The sequence below is a fragment of the Protopterus annectens genome, chromosome 5.part0 (genome assembly GCF_019279795.1).
Source record: "Protopterus annectens isolate FY-2018-M chromosome 5.part0, PAN1.0, whole genome shotgun sequence".
NCBI classification, from domain to species: Eukaryota; Metazoa; Chordata; order Ceratodontiformes; family Protopteridae; genus Protopterus; species Protopterus annectens.
This window is the reverse complement of record NC_056735.1, coordinates 760,765,319-760,783,796: the sequence shown is the minus strand read 5'-3', so window position 1 is coordinate 760,783,796 and position 18,478 is coordinate 760,765,319. Positions and strand designations below refer to the sequence as shown.

Sequence of the window (18,478 nt, the reverse complement as noted above, 5' to 3'; positions counted from 1 at the left end):
TCTTCGCAGGCACGCCTGGCTGAGGGATCAGAATTTAGCTGAACATGTAAAGACAAGGATTTTAGATGCTCCTTTACAATCTGATGTGTTATTTGGTGCGCCTGTGGAAGCAGTTTTAAAGAAAATGGAGGACAAGGCTAAGTCTATGCAGACTGTTAAAGATTTTTTGCAGGTTCAGCCTCCAAAGTTTAGTAGAAATTGGCCTACTAAGGGGTGGACATATCCTTCTTATGATTCTCAGTCTAGGGGTAGATCTAGACGTGGTAGGGGCAGAGCTCAAGGTTCTTTTAGGCCTAGAACAGGGAGTTCACCTGCCCAGTCTTCTGGTGAAGGCAGGGGTCAGTCCTTTCGTAAGCAGACCCAATGACCTGCCTTTTCAGCTGCCAGAGCCTTCTCGTCTGGCAGCACCTTTGGGAGGAAGGCTGGCACTTTTCAAAGAAAATTGGAGTGTTATTACCCAAGACAGATGGGTATTGGATATCGTTCACCACGGTTACAGGTTTTATTTCCATACCTTGCCTCCTTTCAAAGGCATGCCAGACATTCCTCCTATACAAAGAAAAGAGGCTCACAAGCAAATTTCTCTGTTACTCCAGATAGGGGCCATTCAGCCGGTTCCTGTGCCAGAAAGGGGCCTAGGATTTTATTCTCGCCTGTTCCTAGTACCAAAAAGGGGAACACGTGGAGACCAATTTTGGATTTGTCTATCCTCAACACTTATCTGGACATTCCCAAGTTCAAAATGTTGACGTTACAACAGCTTTTACCTCTGCTGGGCAAAGATCACTGGATGGTAACTTTAGATCTCAAGGAGGCTTACCTTCATGTGCCTATCAGACTCAGTTGCAGGAAGTATCTGCGTTTCGAGCTGGAAATTCCCATTATCAGTTCTCTGCATTGCCCTTTGGCTTATCTACTGCGCCCAGAGTATTCACAAAGTTCTGGCTCCAGTCGTAGCTTTCTTCAGGCTAAAAGGAATACAAATCTATCCTTACTTGGACGACTGTCTGATTCTGGCTCAAGAAAAGGACGAGCTTCTTCAGCATCTGGAATATGTGATAGCAGTGCTAAGATGCCTGGGGTATTCTGTGAACGAAATAAAGTCCAGTCTAGTACCCTCTCAAGACATGTGCTTTCTGGGTGTGAGACTGAATACAGCAGCCCAGATGGCCTTTTTAACCCCGGACAAACAAAAGAATCTTTCCCTTTACTTCCATCAACTATCTCTTCAGTCCAGGCTGACTGCAAGGACAGTCCTTCAAGCCTTAGGGTTCATGGCATCTTGTATTCTGGTGCTTCCCAATGCCAAACTGCATATGAGGAAGCTGCAATGGTATCTAAAAATGTATGGACACAGCACTGCCAGGATTTGGACACTGTCATTCCAATAATACCTTGCATTCAAAAGGAATTTTTGTGGTGGGCTCAGGAATGTCACCTAAACAAGGGACTCTCTGTGACCCGGCCAGAGGCGAGTCAGATTCTAACGACAGATGCCTCAGACATAGCTTGGGGAGCTCATCTGAATGGAAAGTGGATACAAGACAAGTGGCCTGCCAGACTACAGCATCTACATATCAACATGAAGGAGATGTTAGCAGTCCAGTTTGCATTACTGGCTTTCAAGGAGTTACTTCTTCCAGGGCAGGTGTTGATTCTAACAGACAACACAACTGTCATGTGGTACATCAACAAGCAAGGGGGAACACATTCTTATCCTCTATGCAGGCAAGCAATGATTTTGTGGGAGACTGCTCAGCTTGCAGCTAAATCTTCAGGCAAGGTTTCTGCCAGGAGCACAGAACTCCTTAGCAGATGTGTTAAGCAGGCAAATCATGGATCCTCACGAGTGGAAACTGGATCTTCATGTATTTCGAAAATTGACAGTGTCATGGGGAACTCCAGACATAGATCTGTTCGCTTCTCCACTAAACCACCAGCTGCCAAAGTTTTGCACGAAAAGGTTTCATCACACAGCTTGGAAAGTGGATGCTCTTTCGTTCAGTTGGGAAAATCTTCATGTGTATGCCTTTCCACCTCTGCCTCTCCTCCCAAAGGTACTCCTAAAGGTCAGACAAGACAAGCCAAGGATGATTTTGATGGCTCCAGATTGGCCTCGGCAACACTGGTACCCATTACTGAGGAATCTGGTAAGGAAGCCTCCATGGCCTTTACCTTTAATTCCACACCTTTTGTCTCAGAGGGACGGTCATCTACTCAATGTCAAGCTTCACTCTCTTCATCTAACAGCCTGGCATATTCTGTTTTGAACCACAGCAGGTCTCAACTTCCTCAACAAGTTTTGAATGTGATTATGGAAGCCAGAAGACCTAGTACACGTAAAGTGTATGCAGAAAAATGGAAGAGATTTTTATTTTGGAGTGCAGCAAAGGATTTGGATGTTTCTGAGCCTAATTTGAGTGTGGCTCTTCAATATCTTACTGAGTTATTGGACAAAGGTTTGTCTTTCTCTTCCATTAAGATTCATGCTGCAGCAATTTCAGCTCACTATAATTGTGACCCACCATTGTTTTCTCATCCTTTGTTCAAGCAATTTCTTAGAGGGGCAAAGAATATAAGACCCCAATAGAGCTCCTACTCCTGCTTGGGATCTCAATTTTGTGTTGGAGAAACTTACTCTACAACCTTTTGAGCCTGCGGCTACTGCTGAATTGAAATACTTGTCATGGAAGACTGCTTTTTTGTTGGCCATTACTTCTGCAAGAAGGGTTTCTGAATTGCAGGCCCTTATGGCGGTTGAGCCTTTTTTGATTTTCCATAAGGATAGGGTATCATTACGTACTAATCCTTCCTTTATGCCTAAGGTGGTTTCTAGTGTGGCTTTAAACCAAACTATTCATTTGCCTACTTTTTATGCAGATCCCCAAAATAGGGGGGAAAAGATTTTGCACACTTTAGATGTACACAGGCAGTTGCGTTATTATTTAAGCAGGACTAGGGATTTTAGGCAGTCTCAGCAGTTGTTTGTTTCTTTTGTTTTGAGTTCTCAGGGCAAGCCTGTGTCAAAACAAACTATATCTAAGTGGATTGGGTTTTGCATTGCATTCTGTTATTCCCATCATGGCAAGGAGATTCCAGCTGGGATTAGGCCTCATTCCACTAGGGCTACTGCCACTTCAACAGCATTTCTAAGGGGTGGCAACTAAGGATATTTTGGAGGCAGCTACTTGGAGTTCAGTGCATACTTTCTCCAAGCATTACCACCTTCCTCTCTATTCTAAATCCAGGGCTGGTTTTGCCACTGCTGTGTTGCAGGGCATTTTGGCAGCTCCTGCTTCATTATAGTTTAGCCATCCTCCCTTACCTCTGCTTTGGGATTCTACCCAAGTGGTAGGACTGCAGCAATGTGAGATGAAGAACATAGTACAGTTTTGTACCTACCATAAATGTAGATGTTCGAAGATCCACATTGCTGCAGTCCAATTTACCCTCCCTCCTTCCCCTCTGTGTTTAGGGGTGGTTGTGTGGGTGGGGTTCTATTTTTGTAAATTTGTATATATTGTACATATATTAGGTACAGGAGTGTTTGGTGTTTTTGGTTTTGGCCTTATCTTTTTAGGGTCTTCTGACATCTGGGGCAAGAAAAGACTGAGGATATGACGTCGGTCATGCGCATTTGTACCCTGACGTCCTGATGTCAGACAAATGCGCCTTGACCGACGTCAGCCTTATACTTTGGTATTCGGGCCGACTGGGACAGCGGACTACCCAAGTGTTAGGACTGCAGCAATGTGGATCTTCGAACATCTACATTTATGGTAGGTACAAAACTGTACTTTTCTCCTGTTTGGGAACACCTTAGAGATCTACTGTGGATGCATACAGCACCTGTTTCAGATATGTTTTTAATTGTATTTTATTTTCCTCTTAGAATTCATCACTTATTTGTGTGTGTCTGTGTGAGTATGTGATATAATTTTTTAAAGCATCCTTTGCTTGACTTGTATTTCTTTTCTTAGCAGAGCATAGAGTATGGTGGCTGTCACTTTTATTTTTTCATACCTACACTTCCACAGTTTTTTGTGCCGTTTCTTTTTATAATCTGACTTTTAGTTTGATTCACAATGAGCAAGCCGCATGGTTGAAGAACTTGTGTTTATTTTTGTGAATATGAATAATTTTCCACCAAATAATTAAAACTGAATAATCAGAATAAAGGAAATAGCCAGTATATGTAATTTATCACATGAATGGTCAAAGTTAGTAATAGCTTCTATTTCAAAAACTTGTACTGAAATCGCTGTGTATCATGTGCAAAGATATAAATGTACCTGTTAAGTTCAAGTCATAGACACATCAGAGTTTTGAGTTTAGAGACTAAAATTAGTAGTTTACACTGTGCTGATTTTTTTCTTTGATCTCTCTAGCCCAGAAGTCACTGAAGCACCGAAAAGTGAAACACTATGGATATGAATTCCGTTATGATAATAATAATATTGATAAAGATAAACCTTTGCCTGGAGGTAAATAAATATGTTTCTTCAACTGTGTATGACCCAGTTGCTTTTCTTAATGCTTTGGCTGCTAGTTTTATGCATTTTCCACATAATTTTTATTTTTATATTTGTTTTTTTTTTTTTTTTGTGTGTGTGTGTGTTTTAACACCAGAACATCCATAATCTTTAATGGAGAAGGCTGAGACTTCATTTATTATAACATAACGCTTACAGAGCACTTACTGTTGCTTATTTTATTTATAACTAAGTAGCTTTGTTACAAACAAGCCAGGAAAACAGCTTTTCAGCAGCTGATCTATTTAAATAAGATGCCTAGAAATCCTTTGTATTGTAACAAAAATTGAAAAAGAAAAATAGCTAGGGGCCCTATTCTAAAGGGCGTCCTGTTGGTGTGATTGAGTTACTGTGGTGTAAGCCTGCTTTATAATAGGCCTTACACTGGATTAAGTCACTTACACCAAGAACAAGTCTTTTGGAATATGTCCTCTAGTCTTGAAAGCAAGCTCATTATTCAAATTTTTCATTCATAGCTGCTGTTATATTGTTACAGAGCATTATGTTACAGGTGGTAATAGATTTATTTTCAGCGTATGATTATATATAGTTTATATAGAGAAAGGGACAGAACATTAAGGACATGCTTGAACAGAACAACAACACCCATGTACCCTCCCATAGGAAGAAAGGGAAGTATAGGTGTGGTTCTTGTCCCCAGTGCCCCCGCATTGCCCACGCAAAAAGTGTTTATTTTAAGGGAAGAAACGAAACTTTGTTAGGCAATACATACACCAACTGTAATAGTTGTGGGGTGGTCTGTATTGCCTCGTGTGGTCAATGCGAGGGGTTTTATGTAGGTAAAACAGAGGGGCAAATGAGACGTCAAATTTATGAACACCTCAATGATATTAGGAAGTGCAATTCTTCCAATGCATTATATAGACAAACATTAACCTGTGGGGGAGCTAATTTTACTTTTTTTGCATTAGAAGTAGTACCTAGGGACATCAGGGGAGGCCCATGGGAATCTAAGTTGGCTTATCGTGAAACCTACTGGCAAATAATGTTGGATGCCAGTAAATCCCCGGGTCTAAACGATCACATTTCCTTGTTACCCCTGTTAAAACTCAGGGCGGCTAAATTATGATTTTTAATTAGACCTGTTATTTATACTCTTACATTTTTTCTGAGGATTGATGTTTTATATGTTTTAGAAATGTCTTCATATTTTTAAGAAACCCTTTCATCTTTTTAATATGTGATTTGTGTTGTATGTATAGCTTTATCCACTAATTGGTTATTAAGTGTTAGCCTATTACTATTTAAACAGGGTTTCCACATTCCGTGTAATTTCTGATGAAGTCTGGGAGGTGCCTGGACGAAAATGCATGTCTTGTGGAGCGCTAAGCTTGTATGTACTAGCCAATAAGGAGTGCAGTTTTTCTGTCTTTGAAATCCAGTCTGTTTTGTTTATTAGATACCTTTTTGATTGGTTCCTCATTTTTTGGTTATTGGTTTTGTGTGTGTTAACACCAGAACATCCATAATCTTTAATGGAGAAGGCTGAGACTTCATTTATCGTAACATAAAGGTTACAGAGCACTTACTGTTGTTTATTTTGTTATTTATAACTAAGTAGCTTTGTTGCAAACAAGCCAGCAAAACAGCTTTTCAGCAGCTGATCTATTTAAATAGGATGCCTAGAAATCCATTTGTATTGTAACAAAAATTGAAAAAGAAAAGTAGCTAGGGGCCCTATTCTAAAGGACGTGCTGTTGGTGTGATTGACTTACTGTTGTATAAGCCTGCTTTATAATAGGCCTTACACTGGATTAAGTTACTTACACCGAGAACAAGTCTTTTTGGAATATGGCCTCTAGTCTTGAAACCAAACCCAGAAAGCTCACGCACGTAGGATCTACAGCACGGTCCAAGTAGCAAACCATCAAAAACAACCAAAACGGACCAGCTGTATATTTAAATAGGTATATTTACTGTAGAATCCATTTATTATTATTTATTATTTTATTTATTTATATTATTTTTATTATTTATTATTTATTTTTTATTTATTATTTTTGTCCAACAACACAATACATTTTCTAACATATGGGTTGAAATATGTATATATTATACGACATGATGTTTAAATTATTTTAATTTTTCACCATTTACTGTATTGTATTCAATTTGGGCATTGCCTCTTTAAGAGAGGGACTATAAGTAGGGCTCACAATTGTGATGTCTTACTTTTTTGGATTATTTGGCATTGAAAAAGGCTTATATTAGCCGAAACCGGTTTGTCTATTCAGCATGGTTTTGTCCATTGCTGATATGATTTGAAGCAATAAATAAATATATATACATCCTCACAGCTGGTCCGTTTTGGTTGCTCTAGTCTTGAAAGCAAGCTCATTATTCAAATTTTTCATTCATAGCTGCTGTTATATTGTTACAGAGCATTATGTTACAGGTGGTAATAGATTTATTTTCAGCGTATGCATACTGATATATTGTTTCAAGTCCCAACCTTTCCAGTTCTAATACTAACTTATCCAGTATTACCCTCTTCATGATTTTTCCAGAGCATGAAAGTAGACTTAAGGGTCTGATGACTCTGGGTTGGTCCTACTCCCCTTTCTCTTAAAGACAGGTTTAAAAAGCATAGAGGCCAACAGTTTTTCCTCAGACTGCTCACTTTCTTCTCTGAGTTACACTGGTGTAATCCTTTCATCCACAGTGAACTCACCCACGCCCTATTCAGCTTTTCCAGTGGCTGTTCCTGGCATGAGAAAATCATCTTTGGGTCAGGGAGACACAGCAGGGGATGCTTCTCTGGATAACCTTAGAAAGAGACCGCTTGAAAGGGCTGAACTACCATCTTATAGTCAATTTTCAGTCAGGGTGTTGTGTGTGTGTATATAGATTATATACATATATATATATATATATATATATATATATATATATATATATATATACACACACACACACACACACACACACACACACACACACACACACACACACACACACACGTATGGGTCCACTTTCTAATCTGGAAATACTGAAATCTTGAATTTCAGTATTCCAAGACCAGAATGTCGAAGGTGCAATTATTAGAAACTGCACTATGTTGAATCTCAGTTTTCCAAAATCGTGTTAAGTTTACTGTGGTGTGTAACTGAGTATGTTCTGTCTCTTTAAGGGTTGTGTGGTATGGCAGCCAGTGTTCATTAGTACGGAGTTTCAGGTAGGTGTTCAATTTCTAAGGGTTTTGGTTGAAATTTATTAATGTTTAATTGTTGTTGGGAGTTATAGACGTAGGTTGGAGTAGGTAGGTGAGAGTGTATGTGTCTGAGTGCTGAATGTGATGATTTTTGTACATGTGTAGTGTGTGTCATTAGTGAGTGTAAATATGACTCTGCAGTGAGAGTGTAGGGCAAGGAAGGGAAGTGTTTTGTTTCTTTTTTTCGAGTTGGTGTGACCTCGGAGTTGGTATATATAAGTAGTGGGAGTGGGGCGTGCAGGGGGCTTGCCCCCTTACAGAAACGTATGGTGGTGTTCTTGTTTTTAGTTATGTACTGTTTGTCTTGTTTTGGGGGAGGGTTGGATATTTATTTGTGTTTTATTTTCAATATTTTTATCTTTTGTGATTTTGTAGTTTCGTGTATTTGAGGTTTCGACATTCTAGTCTCAAAATACTGAAATCAAAGTTAGACATTGTTCATTAGAAGACATGATGACTGTTAGGAAAGATGATCTTCTTACCTTAGCAAGTCAGTTATTACATACTGTTAATAAGTCAGTTATTACATACTGTTAATCCTGATACTCAAAAATCCTTACCTGAGGTCAATGTCACTAAAGAAATTCCTGAGGAAAACTTTCTGAGGATTCTGACATAGACAGAGACTGAGCTACTATTTCTGAAGGCTTACTAGACCATGACTCTGACTCTGAGGAAACTTGTTCCTCACAACCTTCTTATAGGAATTGTCTCCTTCACAATATTTCCAGAATAATTAATGTATTTTTGTGGTTGTCCTTAAATTAGGAGACATCATGATATGTTGCAAGTGGATATACCTATTTCTGTATCATTCTCTCCCATTTTGTCAGCCTTGGAGGACATGTTTAATGCTGCCTGTAATTATCTTGAATCTCAGCCTTCTGTCCTAAAAAGATGGGTATAGTGTATAAACTACCTTAAACTAGCAAAACTCGTCTTGGATATGATCCAGCTGCAATATTTACCTCTTTTCCAGGTGCCAACATACTTTTAGTCAATACCACACCCCCCCAGTGGACAAAAAAGGCAAGGTGCTGGACAGAGCTAGTAAGAGAATTTTCTCTTCCTGTCAGGCATGTATGTTTTATTTAGGCAGTTTGAGGGAATAGTATGCCTCACTTTCTTCAGGGATAGCGCCTTTCAAAATCTTACTGTTTCTTATCTTTCTCAAGTATCTAAGCATGCCTTGAAGAGTGTGTATGCTTGTGCAGATTCTGTGTCTAGGGTCACTGCTACTGTTGCAGTTTTTAGACATATTCCTGGGTATCTTACCAAAAGTTTGCTGATGAAGTAAAGCATGAAATTTTGAATTCTGCATTAGATAAGTGAGTTATATTTGCCCATGTGCTACTCGGGTCCTCAGATAATTTGACAAAAGAGAAGGAATATTCAGAGAGTCCCTAAGATTTTTCAAGCTCCCTTTACAAATCTTCCAAGACTCTCTTCCTTTTTTAAAAGCTAAATAAGCAATCCCTGCCAACTCAAGGCAAACGGGGAGCAAAGGAGAGATGATATGGGGGAAACAACAAGAAACAAGGAAATGTTCCAAAAATGGACAGTCTAATACCTCAGAATGACTTTACCAGCATTGTATCATACATTCCCTTCCTCCTGCTCATATCTCACAAAATCTGTCCTAGCAACTTGACCTTTACATTTCCCTTTGGAAACAGATTGTTTTAGACTCTTGGATGCTAAGTATTTCGGGAGGATTACAGTTGATAGTGAACCCATTTGCCTTGTTTCAGAGGAATTTCTCCCCATCCTCTGAACTAAGCGGAGGTTTTCCTCAGGTTCTTCATCATTTGCCCACCCTAAGAGTCAGAACTAATGCCTTGAGAGCAAAGGGCAAAGGCTTCTATTCCAGAATGTTTATTTTGCCAGTGACAGAGCCTTTTTTGGAGACTAGTTGTAGATCTTTTCCTCTCTCATTTTGTATGTGAAAATGCCAAAGTTCAAAATTCTGACCCTTCAAATACTCCTTCATACCTCCTTTGAGTGTCATGGCAACATTACATCTAAAAAATGCTTCTCATCATATTTCCATAGCCATAGGCTTCAGTAAATTTCTCAGAATTGTTGTGTCTGGATTGTATTATTAGGCCTCTGCATTACCCTTTGGGTTATCTACAAGAGTGTTTACAAAGTGTGTAGATCCAGCAATAGCTCATTGCAGACTGAATGACATTCACATATTTTCTTATTTATTTTTGCAGCCTCTTTTCCCATTTGTCAAGAGTCCTCTACGTGGTTTCATCTCTTCTTACCAATTTTGTATTAATGTAAATGTACGAAAATCCTCCTTGGTTCTGTCACACAGAATTCTCGTGCTTTCTCTTGACAGTTTATATCTGTATGTATGTATATATATATATATATATATATATATATATATATATATATATATATATTCACTTCATAACACTGAAAACTCAAAACACTGAAACTTCAAAATCTTGAAAACTCAAAACACTGAAAACACATATCATACATACACTGAGTTTAAACACCATAAATCATAGAATCATAGCACTTTCCACCAAGTGTAAGTAGGGGGGCAAGCCCCCCCACACACCCCGCTACTTATATATATCAATTCCAAGATTTCACTTCATTACACTAAGTGCAATATTGGAGTTGATATATTTAAGTAGCAGGGGGTGTGGGGGGTGCAGGGGGGCTTGCCCCCCTACTTACACTTGGTGGAAAGTGCTATGATTTATGTTGTTTAAACTCAGTATATGCATGATACGTGTTTTCAGTGTTTTGAGTTTCAGTGTTTTGAGTTTCAGTGTTTTGAGTTTCAGTGTTTTGAGTTTCAGTGTTTTGAGTTTCAGTGTTTTGAGTTTCAGTGTTTTGAGTTTCAGTGTTTTGAGTTTTCAATGTTTTGAGGTTTCAGTGTTTTGGTCTTCTGTATTATGAAGTTTTCTAATTTTCAGTGTTTTGAGTTTTCAGTGTTATGAAGTGAATCCATATATATATATATATATATATATATATATATATATATTTATAAAAATTCAGTGATATATAAAAAACACATGGATCCAGCATATTCATCCTTTGGAATTTCTGATTCCAGTCTTAGGCTTTGTCAAAAAAGGAGCTGCATTGGTGGAGACAGCAAATGGTACTAAATCCAAGTCTGCTCATCTCTCCTTAGATGCCCTGTCAGTCTGTAACTGAAGACACCTCATATTTTGCTTGGGGAGCAGTTTCTGAGGGGTAAACATGCAAGGCCTGTAGAATATCCGATTCCAGTTTTAGGCTTTGTCAAAAAGAAGCTGCATTGGTGGAGAGAACAAATGGTTTTAAATTCAGGTCCCCCCTTCTGTTCTTAGATACCCTGTCAGTGTGTAACTGCATATACCTCATATTTTGCTTGGAGAGCAGTTTCAGTGGAGTAAACGTGCAAGGCCTGCGGAACTTGGACCAAAGCACATAAATGTCAAAGAGGTGTTGTCTGTGACCCATGCCTTAAAATCTCGTCATCATCATTTGTCTCCAAGACCTCTTCTGATGACTTTTGACAACACCATGGTGATGTGGTACATAAACAAGCAGCATGTACAAGGTCGTACCCTCTGTGCAGGCTGATTTTGATGGCTTGGGAAGTAGCTCTATGACACCCCTTAGCCCTCCAAACATCCTAAGATCTGTCAGCACAAAGTATAGTGGCAGACAAGCAGAACCAGGATGGACCTTTATGAATGAAAACTGAAAAAAAAGAGTCTTTCAGGAGTTGATCCAGTTGTGGGGAATAACTCAAATAGATCTATTTCCCTCCTTTTAAAACTGGCGATTGAAAAAATTCTGCTCCAGTGATCCTTGCAAGCAAGTTCTGAAAACCAATGCATTTTCATTCCCTTAGTCATGGATGCTCCTTTATGCATTTCTACCCTTTCCGGTGATACTCAGTGTAGTTCTGAAGATTCATAAGGACTCTCTAGCTATCATTGTTGTGACTCCCTTTCGGTCAGGCAACATTGGTGTTCCCTTTTAATGAAACTTGCCAAGGGCAGTTACCATAAGGGTTCTTACAGACTGGATCTACTCCTACAAGTTAGGGGGTGTTTGATAACACCCCAGTCCCAAACAACTTAAACTAACCATCTGGATGATTCAGTTTTGCTTCCCTTTAGGCACCTCTTTCATGAGGATGCGCAGCAGGTACTAAAGGAGGCAAGAAAATCTTCTATTAAGGAATCTTATGTTGGCAAGTGGAAAATAATTTCTAGTTGGTGCCTAACCAATAGGCAAGGTCCTGTTAGGGATTATGTACCATTGGTTCTGAAATATTTGTGTGTTGCTTTCTTCTGGCATGTCGTACTCCTCTATCAAGGTACTTCTGTTGGCCAATTCATGATGGATCCTCCCTTTCCTCTCTTTTTTTGTAAAATAGTTTCTTAAAGGGGATTTATATTTTAGGCCTCCCAGAAAATAGGCGGCTCCTTCCTAGGATCCTAACTTTGTACTGGAAAAGTTAATTTTGTATTATTTTGAGCCAGCTCATCGGGCAGATTTAAGATTCATTGCATTAAAGGCGGTATTCCTTATTGCTCTGACATCTACAGTAAGAGTATCTGAGCTGCAGGCCCTCATGGTGGGTCAACAATATCTGGGTTTACGGAGAGACAGGGTCTCATAAGAACACATCCCTTTTTTATATCCAGTGTTGTTTCAGAGTTTACTTTAAAATCAAGCCATCAGTCTCCCTGTATTTTATCCAGATCCTCAGAACCAGGGAGAAAGGATTTGCAAAGGCATATCAGAAAGTATCTCCTGACAGAACTAAGTCCTTTAGAAAAACTGATCATCTTTATTTCTCATGATGGGACAAAGAACGGAAAAATGTTAAAACAGACTATTCCCAGATGGTTGTCCTTGACTATTGCTTTTTGTTGTACCCACCATAGTAAATTAGTTTGAGAGCCAGACAGTATCAAGACACATTCCACTAGAGTCTTGGCATGTTCAGTGGCATATTGGAAAGGGGTATACTCCAGAAGCATTCTAGAGACTGCAACTTTGTCCTATCTTCATACCTTTACAAAGTTTTACAAACTACATTCTTTTTCCTGGGTTTGCTAGGATCATTCTCCGGGGCCTCCTGGATCCTTATCCCTTCTCCTTCTCCTCCTAGTTTCTGTAGGCTTTGGTAGTCAGCCCATATAGCCAAAAGCCTACTGCAGCAGTACAAATGATGAACATAGTACATTTGTGTCAGTTGCACTTACCGTAACAGTAAATGTTTAAATTCCTCACTGCTGCAATAGCCGCACTCTCACCTGTCACCCCCATACTTGTGTATGTAGGGGTATCCAATCAACAGCCAGAGTGAAGTTGTGGGAAGGAGCCAGATCTTTGTAAATCTTGGAAGTTTTATCCTAGGCAGGATACGATCCATGTAGCCAAAGGGCTACTGCAGCCATGAGGCATTTGAATATCTAGTGTTACGGAAAGTGTTGCTTACACAGCTGTACTTTGTAGTGTAAAGTCAAACAGAAATCATTGGTGTGCAGACTCTTCTCATACAAACACATACACCAAAAGAAAAAAAAAAGCAAAATGTCTTCTTTCTTTCAAAGTCCAAGAGTCCTGTTAACAAAGGGGAACAGTCTTTCATAGGCAAAGTCCAAGTTAATTTTCACACCACATACAAGCTTCCAAGTTGGTCTCCTTTCTAGATTAATTTGGTTTCTGCAGGTATAATTCTAAAGTGATTCCTCCATTGCAACCACATTTATTCCTTCATTCCTGTCCTCAGATTACCCTCTGTAGGTGACAGGACTTCACTCTTGTTTGGAGCTTTTCTCCCCAGGCCTCTGCTGAAAATGGACATGCATCCAGTCGGACTATCCCAGTCAACAAATGTAAAATAAATAAATAAACTTATGATACTGCTCCAAATAAGAACCAAAATAATGTTTAGAAAATATGTTTATTCCTTGAGGGAAGTGAGAAAATAATACTACACTCTTAAGGCCAAGATTCAAAACAGTAATGGGAAAAGAAGCATTGCTAAAAACACTGTGAAACCACCATTATAAGGAAACCATGTGCAAATGCTTTAGGAACAATGACTAGCAATGTCAGAACTTTCCTTCATGCAGTTAACATAATCATCGTTAAGCTGTTGAACTCATCCAAAAGCTAATATATACTGTAAATAGTTTACTAGTGTGCTTGTATGTTTTAATCTCTTCAGTTATTATACATACTTGATTTATTAGTTACGGTATATCAAGAATGTACAGATGTTCTTCGTGTTTCACTGTTGCAGTTATCACACTTGGGTTATCTGCCTTGCAGATAGCCCTCAGTCGGCCCAAATACCAGAGACTTAGTATTTCTGAGTTGGATGCTGTCGCTCCTGGACTGATATCAGGTTGTCAGGGGTATAAAAACAGGCAGCCGACGCCATTACATCAGTCTTTCTTGATGAGGAGGAGCCTGAAGCAGAAGCAGTTCGCAAGTGCCGGTCGGCGGCTGCCTGAAGTTTTCCATTTCCGTTGAATAATCCTGAAGTCTTCTAAAGCTAAGTACCCCTTTGGGGATCCTTTTTTCTTGCTCTAACCGATGTCAGAAAAAGTTAACAATTGTCTTGCCTGTGGAAAGTAAATACGTAGCATAGATTTTCACTCTTACTGCGTCACCTGTTTAGGCCCAGACCACAACATCCTTCGCTGTCGGTTTTGTGCCTTGTTTAATGCTCGAACCATTCGTCATCGGGCTCTTTTTGTTACTAAATTCTTTCGATCTCCGTATTCTAAAATGGCTTCGGTAAGCCATCCGACTACCGATTTTCCAAAAAAAGTAAGGATAAAAACAGAGACAGACTGCATAGGTCAAAAACTGCCGATGATGCTTCCATTAAGGTAGTCGCCAGTCCGCCGGAACTCAGTGAGGCGCCTTTGCAACCCCTGATGCCTGTTTCAGTGGATTCGCAGGCCTCTGCTGAGACCCATTCGGAGTCTGGTATGCTGCGCGATGCTTCTTCGACTATGGGACCTGTGGATGGGTCCAGAGCCGCTGTGCAGGCACCGGCTTCTGAAGCAGTTCTTTGTCCTACCGGTGGTCGAATTAAACAGACGACTTCATTTTTAACCAAAACTACTGAGTTTCTTAGGTCCAGAGTACGCACTACGCCTAGAAAACAGACGACCAAAGTGCATGCTCATGCCCCGATGCCGCAAAAACAAATGCTTAGAATGGCTGAAGACCTTATTAGACTGAGACAAAGAACCCATTCCCCTTCAGGTTCTACAGACTAGGAGTCCGATGACTCTGACATTTCTGATTATGAAGATATGCCCTTATCCGCCTATGAGGATTCAGATACAGAGGAATTCATTCCATCTGCCTCCCCTCCAGAGGATTTTTCTTTTGGTGAAACCTTACATACTTTGAGAGCATTTCCATTGGGAATGCCAAGACTATCCTCAGTCCAAAAAGAGACTCAGAGAATTTTTAGAGTTGCCTCAGCACAGACCTGTAGCTATAGCCCCCCCCCCCCCCCCCTGGATGTTGTGGATGATGTTTTCATGGAATCCAGTCTCACTCCTGACACTTTACCTCCTACTGCTGACCCAGAGATCATTTCCCAGGGGCCTAAAGGTATCAAGGTGACTACAGCCAAGAATCCCACCCCTTCGGACTGGGATTCCAGAGCATTGGACAGATGGGGTAAGAAGGTGTATACCTCTGCAACTCTTGCTATCATGGCTTTGAATTGCTAGTTTCACATGCTGAAGTACCAGCAACATATTATGGAACTTATTAAACAAAAACTTTTCCAGACTGTGCATAAAATAAAGAATTGCAGGGGCTTATGCACTCTGCAAACTAAGTCAGTAATCATACTTTGCAGTGTGGCTTTGATGCCCTAGAAGCATCTTGCAGGGCAGCAGTCACTGGCTCTGTACTGAGAAAACATGCTTGCTGAAGCAGCAGACCTTGCCAGATCATGTCAAATCTAAATTATTAGACGCTCCATTGAATAAGGACTCTGTTTGGCACCAAAGCAGAAGCTGCTCTTAAAAAGATGGAAGAAAAAGCTAAGTCTATGCAGACTGTTAAAGAAGTCTTACAAGTGCAACTCCCTAGATTCAGTAGGCATTGCCCTTCAAAACACTGGTCTTTTCCATCCCCCTCCAGGCCTTCTCAAACAAGACCCAGGGGAAATAGATCACCCAGACTACAGTGTCAGGGTATGCAGAGATCTAAGCAGTGGAGTGCCCCCACCCCTAAAACAGGGAGCGGTAAGCCACCTCCTTACGGAAAAAAGCTCACAATGACTTCTTCAATCCACTTCCCAGCCCTGTCCAACTGCTTGTGCCCCTAGGAGGAAAACTTGCCCTTCATGCAAAAAACTGGATGTCCATTACCCAGGACTGATGGGTCCTCAACATAGTATCCCAGGGGTACAAATTTTATTTCCATTCTCTGCCAACCCCAAGTGGGTTTCCAACCTTCCTCCAAACCAGCGGGCAGAGGCTCAAAACGAAGTACTTTCCCTGCTCAATATCAGAGCTATTCAGCCTTTTCCAGTAGAACAGTGTGGTCAAGGATTCTACTCCAGACTCTTACTGGTACCCAGGAAAGAGGGCTGTTGGTACCCAGTCCTGGATCTTTCAGTTCTAAACACCTTCCTGGTGGTACCAAAGTTCAAAATGCTTATCATGCAACAGCTTCTTCCTATGTTAGCAAAGGATGTCTGGTTAGTTACCCTAGACTTAAAAGAAGCCTATCTGCACATCCGTATAAGGGAGTCATGCAGGAAGTATCTACATTTCAGGGCAGGATCTATGCATTATCAGTTCTCTGCCCTTCCCTTTGGCTTATCTACTGCGCCCAGGATATTCACAAAATGCCTGGCTCCAGCCATTGCATACTGCAGTCAGAGAAATATTCAAATTTACCCATACTTGGACAATGGCCTGATTCAGGTGGACAGTCAGGAATTGCTACTTCAGCACCTGGCATTTGTAAAAAAACCTTCTCACTTTCTTGGGGTATACCATCAACGAAAAGAAATCACAACTGGTACTCAGTCAGAAGATTGCATTCCTAGGAGCAAGCTTGGACACAGCTTCCCAGATGGCATTCCTCACTTCAGAAAAACAAGTTTATCTGACAGACTACTTCAAAGAAATGGCCATCAGAGCCCAGCTATCTGCAAAACAAATACTGCAAGCCCTAGGGTTCATTGGCTCCTGTATACTGCTAATTCCATATGCAAGACTGCATATGAGGAAACTTTAGTGGTACTTAAAAAGTCTTTGGTGCCAACATTCTCAGGACCAGGAAACAGTCATTTCTATCATACCCTGTTTACGGACAGAGTTCCTTTTGTGGGCAGAAGCATGCAACCACAACAAGGGACTGACATTCACTCTACCCCATGCCACCCAGACCCTGACCACAGACGTATCAGACTGGGGGGGGGGGGCTCACATGGCTGGCAAATGTATTCAGGGCCACTGGAGCCCAAGTCAAATTCATCTGCACATCAACCAAAAAGAGAGAGCTGGTGCAAAAATGCCGGACAGCTTTTCATCCCTCTACTCCTTCCAGGACACTCAGACAACACCACAGTCATGTGGTGCATTAAAAAGCAGGGGGGGACCCATTCCTACCCACTCTGCAGGTTAGCAGTGACCCTGTAGACCACGACCTTGGATATCTAAGTCCATCTACAAGCTCAATTCCTGCCAGGCAAACTAAACTCACTGGCAGACAACTTAAGCAGAAATCTCCTAGACCCACACGAGTGGAAATATGGGCCCAGCACCTTCAACCTTCTGATTCAGAAATGGGGGACCCCAGAGGTGGATCTCTTTGCCTCCCCCTACAACCACCAGTTCAGCAAATTCTGCACCAGGAATCCTCACAACAGGGCCTGGAAAGTGGATGCCCTATCCTTTCAGTGGGAAAAACTATCAATCTGTGCCTTTCCCCCTTTGCCCCTTCTCTTAAGAGTATTACTCAAGGTAAAACAGGACAGGCCAAGAACAATTCTGATTGCCCCGGACTGGCCACACCAGCACTGGTCCCCTCTCCTGCGCAGCATGATAATGGTGCCACCCTGGCACCTACATCAGACTCCAAACCTGCTCTCTCAGGAGGAGGAACGGATCTTGCATCCACAGTTGCAAACCCTAAATCTTGCAGCCTGGCTTATTCCTTGAATACCCCACCAGCAACTCTAAGCAAACAGGTGCTGGACATCATCCTTGAAGCCAGAAGGCCCAGTACAAGGAAATCCTATACTAATAAGTGGAAAAGGTATTGTTCTTGGATTCAGTCGAAAGAAGAGGACACAGCACTGCCCTCCTTGCCTCTAATTCTGGATTACCTAGCAGAACTACTCCACAGAAATTTATCCTTCTCCTCCATTAAGATCCATGCCTCTGCCATCTCGGCTCATTACAACACTGAACCACCTCTATTCTCTCACCCTCTCATCAGACAATTCCTGAGAGGGACAAACAACTTAAGGCCACCAAGGAGAGCACCCACCCCTGCTTGGAACCTTAACTTTGTACTGGAAAAGCTCACGCTTCCCCCCTTTGAACCTGATGCTTCAGCAGAGTTAAAATTCCTCTCCTGGAAAACAGCCTTGCTTCTAGCCATCACTTCAGCTAGAAGAGTGTCTGAGTTACAAGCACTGATGGCTGTGGAAACCTTCATTATTTTCCATGCTGACAGG

At 41.0% G+C, this 18,478-nt stretch overlaps 1 protein-coding gene across 1 annotated transcript in view; it reads left to right on the top strand.

Annotated features, from left to right (window-relative positions):
- ALKBH8 (alkB homolog 8, tRNA methyltransferase) overlaps positions 1–18,478 on the top strand; it is a 1,100,659-nt gene that overhangs the window by 370,786 nt on the left and 711,395 nt on the right. The window contains exon 4 of the mRNA XM_044072605.1: positions 4,389–4,484. Within this exon, the coding sequence (XP_043928540.1) occupies positions 4,389–4,484 (96 nt within the window). The remainder of the gene's footprint in view (positions 1–4,388; positions 4,485–18,478) is intronic.